At 40.3% G+C, this 22301-nt stretch overlaps 3 protein-coding genes across 7 annotated transcripts; 2 read left to right on the top strand and 1 right to left on the bottom strand.

The window, feature by feature from the left end:
* The first annotated feature begins 1488 nt into the window (after nt 1-1488).
* LOC311259804 (SPRY domain-containing SOCS box protein 4) lies at nt 1489-3843 on the top strand. Its single transcript, XM_084357137.1, has 3 exons — nt 1489-1928; nt 2563-3325; nt 3425-3843. Exons 1-3 carry the CDS (start codon nt 1869-1871, stop codon nt 3553-3555), a joined length of 954 nt encoding a protein of 317 aa, XP_084213263.1. The 5' UTR covers nt 1489-1868; the 3' UTR covers nt 3556-3843.
* A 1291-nt stretch (nt 3844-5134) lies between these two features.
* Nucleotides 5135-16102, top strand: msh5 (mutS homolog 5). Of its 5 annotated transcripts, XM_084357912.1 has the most exons (26): nt 5135-5284; nt 5552-5659; nt 5744-5867; nt 6003-6083; nt 6357-6410; nt 6535-6656; nt 6807-6916; nt 7262-7297; nt 8096-8178; nt 8274-8319; nt 9035-9173; nt 9323-9385; nt 9474-9602; nt 9741-9813; nt 9924-10033; nt 10207-10287; nt 10375-10462; nt 10568-10635; nt 11371-11489; nt 11607-11733; nt 12434-12583; nt 12879-12953; nt 14784-14930; nt 15186-15323; nt 15423-15496; nt 15578-16102. In XM_084357912.1, the coding sequence occupies exons 2-26, from the start codon at nt 5564-5566 to the stop codon at nt 15696-15698; spliced, it is 2454 nt and encodes an 817-aa protein (XP_084214038.1). In that variant the 5' UTR covers nt 5135-5284; nt 5552-5563; the 3' UTR covers nt 15699-16102. The 5 variants fall into 5 exon arrangements, with proteins under 5 accessions (XP_084214038.1, XP_084214036.1, XP_084214037.1 ...); XM_084357910.1 differs by having other exon boundaries at nt 5552-5867; nt 8996-9173; XM_084357911.1 differs by having other exon boundaries at nt 5552-5867.
* LOC311260277 (sperm acrosome membrane-associated protein 4-like) lies at nt 16094-21104 on the bottom strand. The gene is made up of 3 exons (XM_084357923.1): nt 18752-21104; nt 16430-16597; nt 16094-16324 (listed from the first exon to the last, which is right to left on the bottom strand). Exons 1-3 carry the CDS (start codon nt 18804-18806, stop codon nt 16095-16097), a joined length of 453 nt encoding a protein of 150 aa, XP_084214049.1. The 5' UTR covers nt 18807-21104; the 3' UTR covers nt 16094.
* Nucleotides 21105-22301: the final 1197 nt, after the last annotated feature.

Consider the following 22301-nt stretch of genomic DNA (forward strand, 5'->3'; position numbering starts at 1 on the left):
CTAGTTTGATTATTGTCTGTTACAGACTCAGGTATGAGTTAGGGTTAGGGACAGTCTCAGCCTCGTTTCCCAGTCTTTATACTCAGCTAAGCTAACCAGCTACTGACTTTATCTATATATTGAACGGACATTTTTTATTTTTTTTATTATTTGCCTAAATGACAACAGATGGGATTAATAGGCATATGTTACTGAAACCCTATCTGGTGCAGATGTGTTTTCAAAACCATCAGTTGTGTTGATTTTAATATTTATTAATGCCTCAGGACTAACAACTGTCTAGTAAAAACTTCTCAACATGATTAGGATGGTATTTTTGTAATGTGCACAATACACAATGTGTATTTTGTGTTTACCATGTCAGTTGTTTGTACCAGCATGACAGGGTAGGATAAAATAGTTTAAATAATTTAACAGCTGCCTATCAGTTTGTCTTAAACATTTAATTTATTTGTCTCAGTGATCTGAGACAAATAAATAAAAAATCTGAGACATCCTACTGGTTTTAAATACAGAGCTGCTGCGATTCACAAGAGGATGATATAATTATTTACGCATGTACAATTAACAAGACTAATAACTCACAAAAATCCAAATCTCAGAAGAACCTCACAGTATTGTGCATTTCTCTTGTGCTTACCTACAAGATGTTGTGACCCACTTTCATCACTGCTCTCCCACACTAAGTTATGTGAGCATTGTGGTCCTCAGTAATGTCTTACAGACATGAGATGGCATTGGGCTGCAGCCCTCAATACAGTGGGACAGATCTGAGACCAGCCTTGTGTAATAAAATATAGGGAGGGAGAAGGATTGTGAGAGGCAGACAAAAGCAACAAAACTGACTAGTCTTTGTTTTTTGGTGTTGTAGGGAAAGCCGCACAGGTTGTCTTCTGCTATGTCATACTGCACGGGATAAACTTGTTTACTTTCTTAATGCTTATTTTATTTCCCAAACAGGAAGGGGCCATAATTGTGTTCATTTAATGTAGGCTGTTAGAGTTTTAAAAAATACGGGAAGGCAGTAGAAAATCAATTTTGATCGTTGATTAATCATTTATTCTTTTGCAAAAATGTAAAAAAAAAAAAAAAAAGAAAGAAAAAAGAAAGAAAAAAAGATTTATGATAATAATAATGATAATAATAATAATAATAATAATAATAACAATAATAACAATACAATATGGCTTCATGTTTGCTTCTGGTTTCAATGTTGTGAATCTTCAATGATAGTATATAAAGTAGTTAAAATTAGCCCTACATTTATCAGCTGCAACAGTAGTGATGCTTACACATTAATTATATTAAAGAAATGTATATATTTAATCTAAAATGTACTTAAGTTAAATATCTGAGTACTTTTCCCCCCACTGTGTAACTCTGCTCAGAAAGGTTTGCCTGTAAGACAACGTCCAGGGCATCAATTCACATCAATACTCCTATTTATGCGCATGCGCACTCTGGAAAAATGAGCCGCTTTGGGTTTTATTTTATTTTCCTCTTCTTATTATATAAATGTCCGAGTTTGATGTTGTTCTTGTGCTTCGCCATTTATGTTTACATTCATTACAGAACAAGATAAAATAAATAAATAAAGAAAAGACAGGAAAATGAGTTTGGAGGAATTTGACCTAAATAGATAACAGCTTTTGATTTTTTTTCTATTACCAGACGTGTTTTCCTTTCAGCGGTCATGAGTCGTCCTTGATACTGCAGCTCTGAGTGGCGTCAGTCTGCGGTGATGGACTGTGCTGTTCCCGTTTCGGAGGTCGACACAGAAACCGTCACGAAAACACCGGAAAGGTTACGTTACTAGGCTGCGATAAGACGCAGGAGATGCTTGATAAGAGGCTGTTATAAACACAGAGATGTGTCTGGAAAACAACCTGCATCCACCGACCACAGGGAAGGACTCGACAACACAGCTGGTAAGACTTAAAGATTTACTGGAAGTGTAGAGTTTGTTTTTACTGACCTGCTCCAACAGGTGGAGTGACACACTATACTGTGATACTGTATTTTCAATTTTAAGTATTTTGATTTCATGCTACTTTTCATAAGGAACTATAGTACCTCTAACTTATTTATCTGACAGCTATAGTAGTCATTTTGCAGGTGTATAAACCATATAATCAGCATACTAGATGTGATACACGATAAATGTAAAAAACTAAATTGAAGCCACAGACAGGATATAAACAGTATATAAAATACCTCAAATTAGCTCCAACTACAACATTAAAATGCTGTTTAAATATTAATCCACCAGTTTTAAGCATAAAGTGTAACACTGTGACAGAGACTTTTCTTTACTATTGACTATTTTTACTGTTGTAATTAGAAGTACATTTTGCTGACAATACTTTATAATACCCATTTCATGTCACTATAAAATGTAAAATTTACATATCATACATATATATAATTTAGCAACTATCCAACAAAATAAAGTTGTATTTTCCACATGTTTTCCCCACAAATAAAGTTTTTAGGAAGTTCACACTTCTATATTGTGGAATGGATCCTATAAACTTGTGTTCTTGTTGTTTGTCTTCTCCACAGTTTTCCTCTGACGACCCTCAGCAGTTTGAACCAATGGGCCTCTCACTGTCAGTCTGGCTGTACAGCAGGTCAGACAACAGCCCTCTCTCCTCTTCATCAGGCTTCACTCCGCTGGCTGTCCCGACCTGCTCTCGCCTCGCGGTCACTCTGAACTCCTCTCCGGTAGCTCCAGGAGACGGTCGCTCGCAGTGGAGCTCAGTCCACCACTCTCCTCACTTCCTGCTGTCAGCCTGCAAACAGGAAGCGACACGCTCACCTGTTGAGCGGAGCAGCGATGGGGTGAGGGCGGAGATGGGGGTGAAGAGCGGACTTCATGTCTGGGAGGTGCTGTGGAGGCCCAACCACAGGGGGAGTCATGCCGTTCTGGGCATTTCCAGGCAGAACTGCCCTCTTCAGGCCTCAGGGTACAACGTGCTGGTGGGGGGAGACTCACACTCGTGGGGCTGGGAACTCAAAACCAATCAGCTCTGGCATGCAGGACAGAGCCTTGGACTTTACCCAGAAAAGAAAAAATGTCATGAAGATTTGAGGTCACAGTCCTCCACTTCATCAGACACTAAGATGGCACAGACACCGCTTCCCATCCCTGAGCGCGTCCTGCTGGTCCTGGATGCCGACGCAGGAACTCTGGGATTTATTGTTGATGGCAGCTTCCTCGGTGTGGCTTTTGAAGACCTCCCTCGTGGAGTGGAGCTGTTCCCTGCAGTGAGCAGTGTGAGAGGAGGTGCCAGCATACGTTTGCGCTACCTGAATGGTGCCACCCGTGAGTGTGACGTTTTTACACAGATCTGCTTTAGTAAGATCTGCTCGGGTATTATAAAACATTATAACCTAACAATTTGTGTTTCTCTTTCCTCCCCAGGTGATCCCCCTGCCCTGATGGCTTTATGTGGACTGTCAATTCGTCAACATTTAGGGGAACAAAGGCTGAATCAAATGCACAACCTGCCTCTACCGACCCGCCTCCAGCACTACTTGCTTTCTAGTCATTAATGTACACTTAAACATGTACACACATTCACACAATAGGAAACATGTCAAGTACTGAAGTGCACCAAGAGATGCAGAACATTTCCTTTTAAAATGGAAATGTATGTATTTATCATTTGTTTTATTTATTGCAATGTAATATATACATTGTTCAATCATAATATTTAAACTGTGTAGTGTCGAAACACCAACAGTGAACTGAGAGGAAAGACTTTTGGGGTGTGTTTTGCAAAATAAAGGAGTGTTTCTTTAGCTTCGGCTCTTTCTTTCTTTGTGTACAGAATAAATTACTCCTACTTAAATTTGACCTTGTGTTTGTGCTGTTTTACAGTTTTAATCATTTTGCATAATGTTGGAAGAAAAGAGAATCAGAGCATTTTGGTGCAGTTTTGTTGTTTGGTGGTGTGGAGGCCACCGCTTTAGCAGAGGGTCAGTCCCAAGGTTGCCCTAAAACGTTAATGATGCCTTAAACTGCATAATACAGTTGCTCATACTCATTAATATATCCTAAGCAAAACTCTGTATGAATTAATCTTTTGCTCAATGATAATAAACTGCCTAAATTCATTTTTCAACTTCAAATGAGCATCTGTTAGGTTAGAAGGAAAGATGACTCAGACTCTTGGCTGCTAGCTCAGCTGCTACAGTGCCAAAGTCTTTTAAATTTTAATTGAAGTTTAATCATGTTTTCCCCAATGGTTGGGCTTTAGAAGGTGAGAAGCATACACCCATTCTACCACTAATGGGAAATATTTACAGAGTAACAATATAATGTAAATATAAAGCTTTAAACAAATCCTGATTTAAAGAACTGATAAACAAAACACTTTGATGTTTGAGGTTTTTTTCAATATTTTCAATACAAAAATTAGCTTCTAAAATATGATATACAATTATAGATTACAAGTAACAAACAGTATATAGTAGCTCAAATTTGCTCCAACTTAAAGCAGCTACAATATAAAGCTATTAGAAGTGTTTGCATAATGATTATGTCTACATTAGGCCTACTTCTGTACATTTAAGTAAGATTTTGGACACAGGATGTGTACTTGTAATGGAGCATTGTGATGTGTTTTAAGTAGGCAACATTTATTCTGTTTTTGAGATCAGATATTTAATTATGAAAATTGAGGCAAGTTATTTGAAATATTGGTCCCACTCCGAGTGTTAAAAAATGGTAATGTTAAGGAAAAATATTTTTTTAAAAGGCTTCGGAAGTGGATCTTGTTTATTCTTGTATTTTGTTGTTTTTTTAATAAAATCAAACCGACCCATATAATTTTTGCACTGTCCCCCATTGAGTCAGAAGCTGCCTGATATCTCTCTGAGAAGTAGCAGAGTGACAATAAGAACACACAAAAGTCGACTTTTATTAGTCCACTGATTGCTCATTTTGTTAGTTCACTTTAAGGAAGGGAAATATGAATAAATTATGTTTTTTTGGGGTCTGTTGTTCTGTGTTTTGTCAGTTTAGCTGCTGATAATCATCCCTAACTGTAGTCAACAATTAGCAGTAGCCATTTTATCGGCTTGGTGTTGCCATGACAACAGAGAGAGAGAGAAAGGAAGGCGCGCGCGAAAGAGGGACCGTGAAAGTGATCTCTCTGGCTAGCTAACTGAGAAGCTGCTGTAACAAAAGATTTATCAACTCTTTAAAAGTATGTGTCAGACTTTATTAACATAGTTAAGACCCATTAGCTTTCCTGTAAAAAGAGCCCCGACCCCTCCTGTGAGTATATGTTAGCTAACTAAATGAATTGTTGTAATAGCTAGATTGTCTTAAGGTAGCTAGCTTACAGTAGCTAGCCTAGCTAAGTGGCGGCTAACCTAGATAAACTTCAATTTGATGGCTGATTTATTAACCTAGGCAGCTACGTAGCTAAAAGTTTTTGTCTTTTAAAGGTTAAGGAAAATGTTGTTCCTTATTGTACACTTAAATATATGGCGTATAGCATTAAATTAGTATCTTAATTTTGACTGTTCCTACCGGATCCAGAGTTAACTTGTCATGGCAGCACTGGAAAGTCTGAGTGGAAAAGGAGGGCTAGTTTTTGGTCCCCCTGGCATACATGAAGATGAGGAAGAGGAGGAAGACTCACCTGTGGTAAACTCAGATGTCACACTCAGCAGCAGAGAAGTAAATAGTTGCAGCAGTCAGTTGCACACTCTTGCATATGTTTATTACCAGGTTTTACTGAGTGTTTTAGCCCAGCATGGACAGGTAGGCCTCTGCTTCTATGACAGTAAGGACTCCTCTTTACACTACATGAGCGACACTCCTGACAACTACGAGCTTCACCTGCTGGCCAGAGGTATCAATACACAGCCTTTTACACAGCTCAATTTTCAATAATGCAGAAATAGCAATTATGTGTATGAACCCACATAAGTGTTTGCATTACCATACTGTGTGTACCTTGTTCCTTCTTCTGTTTGTTGTTGTTTAGTCATCCAGGAGGTTAGTCCTCATTTAATTATTACCAGTGCAAAGCAGGAGCGCTGCATGACACGCTTCCTTCATCAACTTGGTGAGTTCTGGGAGACAGAAATGATGTTAGCCTCGGGAAGAGAAACAGAAACATGTCAAAAGAGTTTTGTTTTGACATAGTATGAGACAAGTAGTTTCTGGGTCAAGGAGATGAAATGAGATTAGAGCTGCCTGACACACAGACAGCTAGTGTGATAACAGAGTAGAGTGATTCTGTTGCTGTTATGCACTGCTTTACACACTGTTTTTCTTTTAATTATCTTTTTCTTTTACACAACGAACTAATTTTCTTTTTTTCCCTGTCCAATCACAGGTTCAAACCCAGACTATAGACCAGAGGTGGTTACCTATCCATATGCTGACTTTGGTAAACAGACGCCCACTCACACTATCTAAATGTCCTCATTAATTTTTAGGTAGGATTTCTGCATTAAATTAACATGATTTTCCGCAGTGAATGATTGATGTGAGTCCATTTTTGAATGTTACAGGCCTGGAGGTGGGTAAGCAGAGGCTACTTTCTGCCCATCTGCCTTTCCTTCCTGCCTCCATTTCAGAAAGCGAGAAAATGTCCTACCTCTCCTCCTGTATCTCCTTTGACTCACCCCTGATGGTGAGCCACCTGTCTACGTATCATCCATCAGTCTATCAATGTGCAGGAGGTGATCATGAACTGTCCATCATTTTCTTGATTTTATATGTGTTATGTCTGTTAATGTGTGTGTGTGTGTGTGTGTGTGTGTGTGTGTGTTCACATCCGTAGCTGAGGGCAGTGGGTGCTCTTCTGAAATGTCTGGACAGGAGGAGAGTGGGAGTGGAGCTGGAAGACAGCAGTGTTGGAGTTCCTATCCTACAGTTCCACGCCTACACGCTGTAAGACACACGCACACACACACACACACACACACACACACACACACACACACACACAGGGGCTGTTATCACATATTTTCCATAATGAGGACCTTGACAGAGTTTTGTCAATGAAGAGTGATTTCGTTCTGCACTGTATTCAGCTTGTTTAAGGCTGTCAAACAGGCAGCAGTGGGATGCGTTTGTGGCATTATGTGTTCATGGTATATTTACATTTACTGCATTACATTTTCTTTATTCTCTTTATTTCTCTGCATCTCTGCAATCTGTCCCATGTGACGCAGAATTTGTCAGGAATGAAAAGTGTTGCTTCTCTGAAATGTGCGTTGTTTCTCCCCAAACCAGTAATGGTGTTGTTTTCATTGACCGAGACACCTACAGGTAAGAGTGTTCTATCACAGTCTCTATTAGATGATCTTTGTCTCTTTGATCAAATGATCTTCGTCCATTATATAGTATTTTGTTAATAGCTGACACTCCATATCTCCAAAATCTTTCATATATTGCTCCTTGTGCCACAAAAACCAAAACCCACAGTGCCTTTATTGCTCTCCTGCCCTAAATCTATATATATATCTTACCTTAAACTGGCAGTAGACAAGTTTTTTGCTTTAACATATAGTAATAGGGAATTGTGGATTGCACAATGAAATGGCTATAGAATAATGACACTGTCTGCGTTTAGATTGGTTTGCCAAAAACTGTTATTTTGTCTGCTGACAAGTACAAAATCTCCTGGGAGAATACAGGCTGATCATTCAGTCAGGCTGGCAGCCTGGCAGCATTTCTATCCGCTTTCACGCCTCCATTAAAGACTTAATGAATGAATAAAGTCATGTTTTGTCCTATTTTCTTGCTAGTTGCTACTCTGATTCATAGCTGTTAAAAATACTACCACTTGGAAACGCTAGGGGGGGGAAGATGTCTGTTTCTTCTCTATCCTCTGTGTGATATGTTTACTTTCTTCATGTCTTTTTGTTGTAGTTTCAATTTGTTAATGTGTTTCGGCACCTTGTGAGATAAACACTTTATTTCTACAAAATATAATAACATGAATAAATAAATATAAGGTGGCAAACTGTATAAAATCAGTTTTATAATTAGGTTAGGCAGAAGAAAACATATAAAAAGAGACAAATGATGATTGAGAGATCACCAAAGATGTTGTATTTGTTCCAGTGTACTGCAGATATTCAAATCAGAACTTCATCCTTCAGTGTACAAGCTGCATTCTGGCGAAAAGGAAGGACTCAGTCTTTATGGTATGCAGCTCTCACAGTGGCGATTAGTCCATTATCACTTACTGTTTTATCTAAAGGTTTTTACATGAAGCACTTGTTCTTGTTGTGTGTTGCAGGGATACTGAACCGCTGCAGGTGCAAGTTCGGCTCCAAACTGCTACGGTGAGAAACACCTCTGCTGGAGTCCAACCACACAATACAAATATGAATAATGAGCTTACTTCTTCATCAAAAGAAAATATTAGGCTTCCATTAAAAAAAGGCTATTTTTGTCGGCATGTCCTCAGTATTCGGTTTAACTAACCAATGTCTTTATGCATAGCTAATTTAATAGACAGATGAAATTCACATAAAAGACAGTAACAATAATACAACATTTATATAATCATAACTATCGGGTTAAAATTATTATGGTAAAATAATTCAATACCTTGTCAAAGTTAATTTACTATGAGGGAACATTGGGGGCAGTAGCAACAAACTCTACCAGAGCAAAAAAAAAATGTTTTCATATATTTGCAAATTTTAATTTACCTCTGTTGTGGGATTTTGGCAGAAGATTTTGTGGTTGTCACAGGAATTTCAAGGTTTGCATACTGCTGCTCGTATCTATGGCAACATGATGAATGTCTAATTTTTTCCAACATAATGCATCATCTGTTTTTGGTACTGTAACAAATTAGATTATTATTGATGATTGTGGGAATGTACATTTATGTAATTCTGCCGTTTTTCTTTATGCAATCATACCTTTTTTTTAACATACACACCATCTGGTAAATTTTTTCTCACATACTGGAAGAACTTAGTTTTTCCGTTTGTACTATTTGCTTCATAGAAGTAACGTAAGCGTAAGAGATGTCCTTTCCTCTCTCAGCCAGTGGTTTCTTCGGCCAACGCAGGACCTGGCCGTGTTACACAGGAGACAGGAAGTGATACGTTTCTTCACGTCACCACGAAACTCCGATGCCCTGAGCACCCTACAGTCCTCGCTACGCAACATCAGTAACATACCAGTAACTCTGACCAGTGACCTACTTTTTCTCCACATCTGTGACTACTTATCCCCTTACCTGCTGTGTCACCACCAGTCTCTCCCTCTCTCTGTGTGTGTGTGTGTGTGTGTGTGTGTGTGTGTTTGTTTGTTTGTTTGTTTGTTTGTTAGACTCTTTTGCGCAGGATGTCTCTCTCTAACACCAGAGTGACCAACTGGCAGAGTCTGTACAAGGTTGGAGCTACAGTTTTACCATAAACCCTTTATCCAGACAAGTTCTGTTAAATGTGTACAAAATGCTGCATTTGTGTGTGTTTGTCAGACATTGTACAATGCGGTGTGTATCAGGGACACGGTGCGACACCTGCCTCAGTCCATTCAGCTCTTTCGTGATATCAGTGAAAGGTTCTCTGATGACATCCACTACATTGCCTCCCTCATCAGCCGAGTTGTGAGACTCACACATCAATACACAGCTCAAATCTGAGCAGTTTCCTGGCTTTTGTTGCCACGCTCAGTGGTTCACAAATGTGTTGCAGCCTGTCGAGTGTTAATGAGATTGACTCCATCTCTGATTTGGAACATGTAGGTGGATTTTGAAGCCAGTGTAGCTGAGAACCGCTTTACCATCAAACCAAATGTGGACCCAGCAATTGATGAGAGTAAGATCCTCCCTACTGGATTCAGTTACTTAAACAGTCATGCTCAAAAATCTTGAGTATACTGAGACTGTCTTGGTACGTTTATTAACGATGCTCCGTCCCTCTGTCAGAAAAGAGGAGGATGGTGGGGCTGTCCGACTTCTTGACAGATGTAGCCAGAAGAGAGCTGGAACACCTGGACGCTCGCATCCCCTCCTGCTGCGTCATCTACATCCCTCTGGTCTGTCCACACAGCTGATATATATCTTTCCAACAACTACATTTTTTTTCTCATCCTGCTTCCAACCGCATGTACTAAATTACTGGTGGGATTCATACTATCAGATATGCTTCTCTGGAGCACCACATACTGTATATCAGTGCTCATATATCATTTTTTAATTCTCCCCACAGATTGGATTCCTGCTGTCTGTCCCTCGCCTGCCCAGCATGGTGGAGAAAGAAGATTTTGTGATAGAGGGGCTTGATTTTATGGTTTGTGTGTGACCTTGTCCACATGTTAATTTTGTTTATTTGCTGTTTGTTTGCTGTAATACATTTCCTTGTGTCCATGTGAGCTAGTTTCTGTCAGAGGAACGTCTGCACTACCGCAGCCGGAGGACCAAGGAGCTAGACGACCTCCTCGGAGACTTGCACTGTGACATTAGAGGTCTTTTACGTCCTTTCCTAGCAGAAAATCTTACCTGATAGCTGTCATGTAGAAATTACAACAACCACTGAAGGCCCTCATGATGGTTTACTTCTTGTTTCTCAGACATGGAGACGGCGGTAATGACACAGTTGCAGAAAACAATCCTCGAAAGGAGCGACTCCCTTTACAAGGTTGGTGTTCATCACTGTGCACTTCCAGGTCCCAGTGTTTAAAACTCCCACTCTGATAAAACGATTGTTGGCATGAAAGAACTCTGCTTATGTGTGTAGGTGGAGTTTGTTGTGATTAACTATCAGTGTTGCCTTGGACTGTGTTAAATATTTTGATTATGAAACAGTTCCGGATGGTCCTGAAGTTCTTTTCAAGTGCTGTGATATTTGTCTCATGACAGATGGGTGTACTGCTATTTCACGCTGTAATTGCAAATTTAATTGTTATTTCTGAGGACATAATGAACATTAAGGTTAGATGATAAATTATTGTGTTTACAATATTGGAGCTGTGGTTCAGATTTTCTAGCCTATTAGGCAGACTTGGCAATTAAAGGAATGTAAAATAAACAATGAGCTTTATTGAAAAACAGACTTGCAGCGTTTCAAGTTTATTAAGCTTTATTAAAGTGATTCTCTCTTTTGGATTCCCATTACATCAAAACATTCAAAGAGAGATCTAACACCACTCCTGCATTATAATCCACTTCTTTGTCGTCCTTCTGCATCCTTAGATTGTTTCAGATACTCATGTATTCCATCAAAATGCGGCTTGAAACACAGGTTCCTTCTCAGTTCACATGCACGACCCTGTTAAGCTGCAAGTTTGTGAACACTAGAGCTTCTGGTTGCTGCTTTCACTGATTAAAAATGCCCTGTACAGGATAGTCAGTGTGTTTAATGTGTGTTGTGTAGGTTCTGGATCTAATTGCTGAGCTGGACTGTCTGATGGCCATGAGCACCGCCTCCCAAGAGTACGGCTACACCTCGCCCAAACTAGCCAATCACAGGAGGATAACAGTTACACAGGGCAGGTAGGGACTCACGCAGTAGATGGAAACAAATGTCCTGGTACTTCAGTTGTTGTTGTAATCTTTAACTTTGATGATGGAAAGTAGCATGCCATATGAGCTTTTTTCTCCATTTTTTAGACACCCGCTGTTAGAGCTGTGCTCTCCTGTGTTTGTGGCCAACACCTTCCAGAGTTTAGAGTCGCAGGGCAGAGTCAAGATTGTCACTGGCCCCAACTCGTCGGGCAAGAGCATCTACCTCAAACAGGTGGGAGAGTCAGAAAACACTCTCACAAGTTCAGTGATACACTGCTTCTGGTCTAGCTCAATTAAACTCAACTTTTTGTGTCACTTTGCCCAGTGACACTGTTTTTTCATGTCTGTTTCTTTACGTGAACCAGTTTGTTATGTACATACTTCAGTTTCCAGTTTACTTGAAATCTGTTTATCATCAATGTTTGGTAGGTTTTTAGGCCAAACATGCTTTTTTTCTTGTTTTTCTTTTGATGCAGTCAGTGATAAGCTATGTTTAGAAGCTTTAAAAAGCAAAAGAACAGCAAAACTACACAAGTGGGAGGCACTACTCGTTAAAAGAAATCGGGATAATTGTTTCTAATCTGCCTTCAGCATCTGTTTCTTCAGCACTAGTAGTTGCACTACAGATACTAATTACTTCAGCCTTCTGCTAGATGATGACAGCTCTTATGATGTACAAGATTTATATTTTCCCTTTTCAAACTTTTAAACTTCATTGATTATCAAGAGAACCACTGTAGCTGTCATTTACAACTTCATCAGAAAACAAATTTAATGTAATTAGGAGTGGCAAAAAAGTTTCTTGAATGTCTTCATTTTTCAATCCTTTTGGTGGGGAGTTTTGACCTCCAGGCTGCCATTGAGAATCACTGATGTTACTCCTTAGCCCTGACTTGTAACTTGTAAGGTGCTTTCTGATTTGTCTTTGGCAGGTGGGTCTGATTGTGTTCATGGCTCTGATTGGCTCAGATGTGCCCGCAAAGGAGGCAGAGATCGGTCTGGTGGGTGGGATCTTTACCCGCATGCAGAGTAGAGAGTCTGTGTCCGTGGGCCTCAGCACCTTCATGATAGACCTCAACCAGGTACCAAAAACATAAGTTTATGCACACAACCAACTGTGTGTGTGTATGTTGGTGTATGTTGGTGTGTGTGGGTGTGGAAATAAAAGATATGAACTTCCAACACTATTGTCCTCCAGCTTTACTCCCACTCTCCACCTGTCAAGACATTTTTATAAAGGAGGAACTGCCTACAGCCATAAGACACACACACACACACACACACACACACACACACACACACACACACACACACACACACACACACACACACAAAAGAGCAATGTGTGGTGTTACATTTTGTGTCTCTATTCTCCAGATGGCCCAGGCTCTCAACAGCAGTACTGGCAACTCATTAGTTCTCATCGATGAATTTGGAAAAGGAACTAACACAGTAAGAAGGACTTGTCTCAGCGCTTTGTGAATTGAATACATATGTATACACATAACAAGGACACACAGTGTCACTGATGTGAAGCGCCTTAAACCAATCTCAGCCAATATTATCTAATTTAGAGCTGCAGCAAGAACAGACCTTGAGCTCAGCCCAACATGTGCCACCTATAAACTACAAAATAGCAGCAGCTGTTCAGAGCTGCAGATATAGAGGTGTTGATCTGCGCCACCTTCAGGCAAGGAAGCTAATGATGCAACCTGAGAGAAACAACTGTTATACTGCTGTTTTTCAATAGCTGCCGTTCGTGTGTGTTGAAGTGTTTCAAAAAGACACATTTTTACATTTTATATTTGAGTTTTGTTTATTGGAGCCTTTTTCCTGTTGGATACTTGGAAATGCACAGACTTCACAGCCTTCTGAGAATCATTATGTTCTCCGTCCTCCATCACTGTCAGGTTACTCTGGAGAGGGACGGAGAAGGTCCAAACCAATTTTATTTGTCTAGAGAAGAAACAGAGGTGTGGGAGGCAGGGCCCAGAAACAATAAAAGAAAATCACCTATGTATGCTGGAGGTTAGCCCGGTTCCTAGATGTTAAAAACAAGAATTTCAAACAGCTTTCATCAGTCTTTTTAAGAATAGTGTCAAAATGTAACATACATGTCATTTTCACTTGAAGTTGCTGCTCCACTGAGCTTCAGCTCACTGTTTAGCCATCCAGCCTGAAAATGTACTGTTTTAGTTTACTTCTATAAACCACAGCAGGCAGATGTTTTCAGCTAAAAGTGACTGTACACTACCTGCTCAGCACCAAACGACAGACGGGCACATTTAACGACTAGCTGGGGAACATAATGGAACATTTAGCAGCTAAAGACCCAGATATTTCCCTCAGGAGCTGGCAGACCAGAAACAGCTAAAAGTGAGAGAATATTGGACTTGAATTCACCAGGTGGCCCGAAACAAGATTCCAAATGAATGATAATGTTGCTCATTGACTGTGTGGAAATAAGCAACTAAACGGTTCACCACATCAATTTAAAGGTGATGATATGTCTATAGAACAACATAATACAACAAACACAACATGTGGTGTTTTGCAGCCACAAGCTGAACTGTACTTCTGTTGTATCTGAGTATTTACAGTAATATCTGCTGTAGGTGAGTGTGACACAGCATACAACTAACATAAAACCAGCCGCTTAAAAAAAACTGTACCTCTCATCTGCAGGTCGTGCATGTGTTAAGAATTAAGCAGCTATTGCTTTCCTTGCCTGTAGGTGGTAACCTGTACCGTCTAACTGCAAAGCCTGTTTCTTTTGTTCCATGTCATACCCTTCTGTCCATCCTCACTTTTCCTGTTGTGGTTCAGGTGGTCGGACGATGACAGAATAGTTCCTTGTTGTGGAAAATGCTAGCAATTCTGTTTGTACAACAAATGTTGAAATGTAAACATACAGACTTTGATTTGTCTTTTATGGATACTTGGCCCATGGATACTTGCATTTGCTGTCAATAATATAATAAAGATGCCTGACTTTACTTTACAGTATTATCATTAATGTAAAATAGTAATTCATTCACAATATAGTCACCTGTAACATTAGGGTCAACATTAGGGTTAAAATGTTTGTAATACTGTTGCTCAATCAAAAAGGGTGGACCTTTTAATCCACGGGCAAGAATGGTCTTTTAATTCACTAACTCAATCTCAGGCTATCAAGGGTTTGTCTAAAGAGCTTAACCTGAATTTAAACCGAAGTGTTTTGCCAATAGCAGCATCATCCTCTCTCAGAAACACAGCCAACTGTATAATGTTGCCCTTCAGGTGGACGGACTGTCTCTGCTGGCTGCGTCGATCTCTCATTGGCTGAAAAAAGCTCCGGTGGATTTACCTCATGTCCTGTTGGCTACGAACTTTCACAGCTTGCTGCAGCTGGGCCTGCTACCTTCCTCTGGCCTGCTGTCTCTTCTGGTACTGGGAGAGACTCAGCTTAGCTTGCACAATGATGAAATGTAGCCCAAAGCATTTTGTGAATGCTCATTGAGGCTTCATGATCGTGAACTAATGTACTGCAGAAAAGTGTTGACAGCACAACTTCGGAGTGACCAATTTAAGACTCAGCTTCATATTTGTTTTACCTCATTAGAAGTTTATTTTACAAGTATTTGGTTGTGTGTGTGTGTGTGTGTGTGTGTGTGTGTGTGTGTGTGTGTGTGTGTGTGTTAGACTCTAGAGACAGCAGTGGACGGAGATGAGTTGGTGTTTCTGTACCAACTGAAGGAAGGGATCTGCCAGTCTAGCTATGCTGCCAACATTGCTACACTGGCAGGCCTGCCAACCAGCCTTGTACAGAGAGGAGTGGAGGTAAAACACACACACACACACACTCTCTCTCTCTCAGAGAGCCAAAAGCATGCTGGCATAGACTTCATGTTTGTGGGTGTGTTTGTGTGTTTTGGTCAGGTGTCTGAACTGTACAGGACGGGAAGGGCCATCAAACGCATTGACAACTCCTCATCCGATGAGCAGGCAAACAGGTTAGTTGAACTTCAGCTACGCATTATGACAATAAACCAACACAACAGAGCGATGTAGGTGATTCAAGCTGTGCCTGACAGGTGCAGGTCGGTAGTGGAGAAGTTCCTGAGCCTTGACCTGGAAGACAAAGATTTGAACCTTGAGCACTTCATGAAAGAGGAGCTCCTGCCCTCTGCTGGGGAGCTGCTGAACCGCAGCTGAACTGCTCTCCGGCAAATACAAACACATTTCTACAGCTCTGTGGTCAGTCTGATCTTTTCATTTGGTTCTGGGAGAGAGCCGGCTGGAGACAGGAGACGTTTATCTAAATACATGACAAGAACTCTGTGAGTGAAACATTTACTGCATATGTTGTAGCAGCTCAACTTTTCCCTGTTTTGTTCAGTTGGAATACAAAGTTACAAACAGATTGGTTGGATTAAAGTCTTTCTAAATGAATATGCTTATGCGATAATCATCTAAGCAGTGTTTTCTAATTCAGGACAGCACAAAAAGTCTGTAAAGCTGTTGATTTGTCTTCACCATATGGTCCTTTCAGCATCGCTTCACAGAGTCCTGTTCTTTTTTGTTTTGACAACATAAATAAATGCAAGTTGTTTATTGTGGTCCCGTTGAGGCTTCAGTGACGCGCCAGATAGTTAGGACAGCCACAGTGAGATACAAAAGTGTTGTGACTCGGAGCTTGTGTGCAGAGTTGCAGAAGGGAGTGTCGCAGCAGTGTTTGGTCATGACAAAGATGGTGTTGTTCGAGAAGAGCTCCACCACGGTTTCCATGCCGCACTCCTCTGCCCTCACACAACCCAGAGTCTTAATGTCCAGAGTATCAGCTGCGGAAAAAAGACGATGGTAGTCAGTATAGCATCTCAAAGTAAATGAAAGTAGTCTACACTCTCTAATGCTTAAATATTAATTAACAGTCTTATCCAACCCACCTGCCTTCCCTCGCCCCGTGTAGCAGCGCTCCCCAAGGCTACAGTTGGTTTCGGTGGTGTAGCAGGCATCCCAGAAGCCTAGGTCACAACGGAAACACTCCAGTAACTCCTCCTCTTCCTCCAATCCTACCGACTCCATGAGCTGCTCGAGCTGCTCCTCATCCTCACCTGAGCCCAAGGAACACCACCGAGACAGGACAGTTTGATACCAGAAACAATGAGAAGAAACTTTATTTATTTTACTTGACCTTTTCATTTAGTCCAACTGAGACTGGAAACTTGCAAGGAAGACTTGACCCAGACTGTAGGAAGTTGCAGACAAAACTCATCAAAACAGCCGCGCTCATACGAGTACAGATGTCAGATTAATGGATCAAAGGCTTTGGATTATTCAGATTTGGAGGCATTTATGTAATAGCTTGTTGGATATATTCATTATTCAGAGGGTGCTGAACGTGTGAAGTGTTGGAGCGCTGTTGAAGGACATCAAGCCAAAACTGATGAGCCACATTCTGCCGAGCACTTAAGCAGCTCAGAAATATTTTGTTTATTCTGCAGCAGTCTGGAATTTGTTTCTTTGAGTGGATGACTTGTGTTATTCAGGGAGTGCTCCAAGTCTTCGGGCTCCATCGTGTTTTTATTAACCAGACAGATACTGGAATTAATAGAAAGAGCTGGCTGCAGAACGTAGGGCAGGACTGGGAGAAACCCTTAGTTATTCCTACACAATCCCTCAAAATAAGTGTCGTGCAATAGCTCCTAAAATACAGAGAGGCTTCATCCTAAAATGACTGATTTTGTTCATCAAATATAGCTGAAAGTCTTTATTTTTGAGCGCATTACAACTCGTCCATTTTATATTCAAATAACTGTATAGACAGCATATTTGTACAGAAATATACCTCATTATCCAGGTAATCTTTGTCTGAGATTTCTGTTTGTAATTCATTGTCAGCACATCCAGTTACCAAATGGCTGACTTCAGTGCTGCAATAGGCTGCTGCTGGGAAAGGACTAATCTCCTCCTCGGGGGCATAAGATGAGTTTCAGAGAGAATCACAATCCTTATCCCTTCTCATCTTGTTAGCTAGAGCAAGCTCAGATGAACTTGTACACAAAAGAGTAGTGAGGTGGAGCTGACAGACAACAGACGTACAAAATCTATACTCAGCTGCCAGTTTTATTTTAGGTGGACTTAGCCTGTCTTGCCTAATACAGTAGTACTGCAATGAATCCTGCCCTTATGTTCAGTATTTGTTGACACTGCATTGACTAATTGTGGTGCTGATAACTTTTTTTTTTTTTTTTATATTTTCTTTGTCCCATTTTTATCAGTGAGGGTAGATTAAACTTCAGCCTCCAACAGGGTCATTAAGTTAAATAAACATCTATTTTAAAACAGTTCCAACAAAAACTGAAGGCCATAACCTTCATGAAGCTTGGATTCATTGCAGAGCTGCAACGCTGGGAGAGGATCGAAACAAAATGTACTGGCAACTACTCGGATAGTCGATAAATCTGATGGATTGAGTCGCTGTTTTTTCCTTGTCTTACATTATAGTTAATGTAATATTTTTTAGACAAAACAAGACACCAGAGGATGTCACCTTGAACTTGAAACTAGGCTACACATTTTTCCACTATTTTCTGTTGCTTCGTAAACTAAGCAATTATTAGATAAATCAAGAAAACAATCAGCAGACTAATCTATAATCATAATAATATAGTTGTGATTGTGGGGCTTTTATATTAGACAGTAATTTAAATTACATTTATTATGGACTGTAGTTTTGGGGGAATAAATTCAAACTTAAAATACTGTTAAGGAAATAATACAAACTCAGAAATGTCTTTATTTGATGTCTTTCCATAACTGAACAAACAAGCCATCCTCAGAGGGAAGATGGTCCCCAGAGGACTGTTTGAAGCTAGACAGTTGGCTACTTAGCGTAGCCTGCTCCTGCAAATATTTACAAAGTAAAACAGCATGATATTGTGTTTTTTTATTCAGTCATTAAGATCAATCAATAAAGGTTTTTCTCTTCTGATTAAAATTTGTTCCACAAAACTATATAGTGCACCTTTAAAATACAGGCCCCGTTGATATTTCACAAATCAAGTGGACGATTAACGTGCTAGAAATGTCCGTAATATATATATTCTTAAAAATATGAAACAAATCCTTGTAAGTAATAATTCAGATTTTTGCGAAACCAGAAGGAATCTGTAACTCATGAGAAATTCATCTTTAGGGGGTAAAATGTAAAACCTCTAACAGCAGCACTATTATAGACACAGTCCAAACCGTAACCATCACCTTACCTCGAGCAGGTGTGAGCATCATGATGGCAAAAAGACAGAATATCAGTCCTCTCATTTTGAGCGGGATGCTTCTTCCATTGACTGCACTACGAGTACTGCTGAGGAGACCAGAAATGCGGCTGAAATTGGATTAGTCAGGAATGCACCTGCTGTTTGTCCTGCACCGATTACAACTACTGAGAGGCTGCAGATGATCAACCAGTGGAAGTTTATAGGGGGAACAGCTGCAAATGACAAACCTCACCTGGATGATAAGGTCTGCGAGAGAGGAGAGAATGGATGTGGAGTTTGGCAACCAGAAAGATTTAATGTCTCCTTAAATGTAATTTGGTTTATTAGCTGTTTTGACAGAAGATACAGCGTGATGTTACACATAAATCAAGCTGGTGACTCATCCCTTCGGCTTTGAAGGAATACTGAACACCAGACGTAGACAAAGGTAGAAGGAAAACATTTCTCCATCCAGCTGATGCTTCTCACTTTGCACATACACTCTTTAAGACGTCTTAACTGAATCCCTTTTCCTGCTGTAACAGGTGAAGTCTTTTGAAGTTTTTCAAACCCGCGTCTTCAGCCCGGTTGATCCTAAGTCACTCACATCTTTTATTCCAAAAAAGCGTCGATCATAGCTCCTCTCACCCTTAAAGGAACAGAGAAATTGCATGTGTCCTTAGTCAGCGCATGGTTAAGCAGCTTACAGCCTGCCGTACGTCTGCTCAGATATGTATCACCACACACACATTAATCTCTCAGAGGAGGGAATTCGATTCAGTTATATTCTCAATGCAGCAGAAAACGTGTGTTGCTGAATTATGTAACAACACTGTCTCACACACACACACACACACACACACACACACACACACACACACACACACACTCGTACACATAAGAAACCTCAAAGATTGCAAATGAGACTGCGTTGCTGCAGTGCCGCTGTTGCATCTGTGAGATAAAGATATTGAAATCCCCTCTGGTCAGTGTAGTGTCAGATTCAAAGAGATTTCACAGCTGATTTAATCTCAACATCAAGATTAATGCCTTGTAAATCAAACTCGATGTGTAACATGTGAATGAAGGAACAGGAGCAAAATTATTCCCGCTACTGGCAGAGCTGAAGCGCTTAGATGATTGAGTCATTTTTTTCTCAGCAACAGTGGCAAACATTTGCTGTTTTCAGCTTCTTAGATGTGAAGATTTGGTGCTTTTCTTTGTCTTGTCTGATTGTAAAGCCAGTGTCTTTGAGTTTTTGAGACTTGTTTGGGCAGAACAAGCACCTAGAAGCAATTTAAAGACTTGTGATGGCTTTTTTTTTTTTTTTTTGCCATTTTTGACAATTTTGTGATCATCTCCAGAGGTGTTTTTTATTATGTAGCTTACTCTTATTGATAGAAATGGGTTGGACGCAATTCAGGCTGCATGATATGGTTAATAAAACTATATTGTTATTATTTTGACAGATGTCTCAATTGCCATATAATCGACAGTTAGTGGGAATAATCATCACAATTTTAATTTCCACTGAAAAACTATTTGTTGGGGTCTGTACCAAACAAACATGTTTTCTGCGTCCTTTCCTCAACACTTAGGGCTGGGTATCATTTAAAACAATTTCGATACCTTGACTTCGATACTAGTTCCTGAACAATACTTTTTTTAATACCAATTTTATGAAATCCGTTTTACCAAAAGATTACATTACACACAGACATGGTGAGCCCTGTCGCTGGGCGTGTTTTTCCTGCATGCCTCAAGTACTATTAGATCTTGGCACGACAAGCATGCTGCATGCTTATTGGCTCACTGGCGAAATTTGGTATCGAACGCAAGACTTTTTTCGATGCTTTATAGTATCAAGGCAATTCGGTCGGAGCCATAAAAGTATCAAATATTATCTCAACTGTTATAACGTTCATGAACATTATTGCAGGACTGTTGCAACAGACTTCATTAATTTACGCTAGTTGTACAGTTGAGCGGAGGCAAAAAAGATTTGAGAATAATCAAGAAAATAACTTGCAGATTAATGAAAACATCTCTAAAACCCAGAATCTTTTCCTTTTAAATACATCAGAGCATCTCACACTGAGAGACTCATGTATGTGTGAGAGAGCTGCTGTTCTGAGCGGTAAGTGCGAAGGAGGCTGCTTGCAGCTTGTTGCAAGATTCAGACACATCTCCCGAGCTCATGCCTGCTCTTGAAAGATACATCCAGCATCTTAAAAACAGCATACTGTACCTACACGAAATCCTCTACGGAGTCTCTGTGCGTGCGTGCGTGCGTGTGAGAGAGAGATATGGGTGCTGTTTTTAGTCAGTGAAATGTGTGGCTGCAAATTACTGTACACTTCAGTCCCAGTCGTCATCTGGATGGCAGGATCCCAGCATGGGCCCGAACAACAAGGAAATACTCTGCAGTCCTAAAGCACCTATAAAAACCTTCAGACTGATCCCCTGTGTAATTAGAGGCTGGAGGAGAAAATGCTGGCGATAATTAAAATCCTACCCCCTTTACCTCTCCGCCTGTTCAAATATGCTTAATTGGACCCGATAACGTTTTACTCTGCATTGTTTTGCTCTGTTTTGGCTGTTCTGCAGCAGCCGAGATGGAGGATGGAGTATTTGAATAAAGCGTAGGAATCAGATGATGAAGTGAGAGGAGATGAAAGGTCGGGATGGTGGGAGAGCGAGGCTTCAGTTACACGACTCACAGGACCGCTTTTCTCAGTTCAGCTGCGTCAGGAATAACTCATATCTGCCTCACCAGATTCTACTTTTTTTCTCTCGTAAGTCATTGCTCTTTTCTTTGTATCCGCCATCTGATTGAAATTCCTTAAGATCTCGCCTCTCCACACTCGAGAAAATGGAGAAAACTGAGCAGCTGACAGTGTGAATAAAAAAAAAAAAAGACGTGAATTACTGTAAAAAACAAAAACTCCAGGCCACACTTGCATGCGTACTAAGCAACAGCTGGTATTTATAGCGTGGCTGTAGGTGTCGAGTGAGTGTAGTGTGGCCTTAGGTGCTTCTCTTGTTTATACTGTGACTCAATTTCCTCCGATAAAGAGTAGATTACAGTATGTGTGAGATTAGATAAAGACTCATTTAGACCTAATCTCGCTCATCCTCTTAAAACCTCCTCAGCTAGGAAATATAGACGCTGTATCTCTGCAGAAAGAGACAGAGAGAGTGTGTCCACCTCCCAGTATGGCACCTCAAGAAGTTTTCAAGAATCCTCCTCACGTCCTAATATGGTCAAACAAGCAGTGGCTTTTCGGGATTTGGGGCATGGGCGAGTTCAAAGACAACAAGATGGCGTGTTGACATCAAACAGAATAGCTCCAATCTTTCAAACGTGGGTGAGTCAGAGAACGATGTAGGACAAAAACACCCTTCACAGACAGTGAGTCAGAGCCACTGCGCCACTCGGAGGCACTAAAACATACCAACAAACATTTCATCTGTTTATTGAGGAATGCATATTCTTGTCTTTAGAGTAAGTCTGCACGTGAAACGTTCAGATGTATCTCATCATGCATATTTTATGAGA

This window comes from Pagrus pagrus, assembly GCF_965226575.1.
Source record: "Pagrus pagrus genome assembly, chromosome: 7".
In the NCBI taxonomy this organism is placed as follows: Eukaryota; Metazoa; Chordata; class Actinopteri; order Spariformes; family Sparidae; genus Pagrus; species Pagrus pagrus.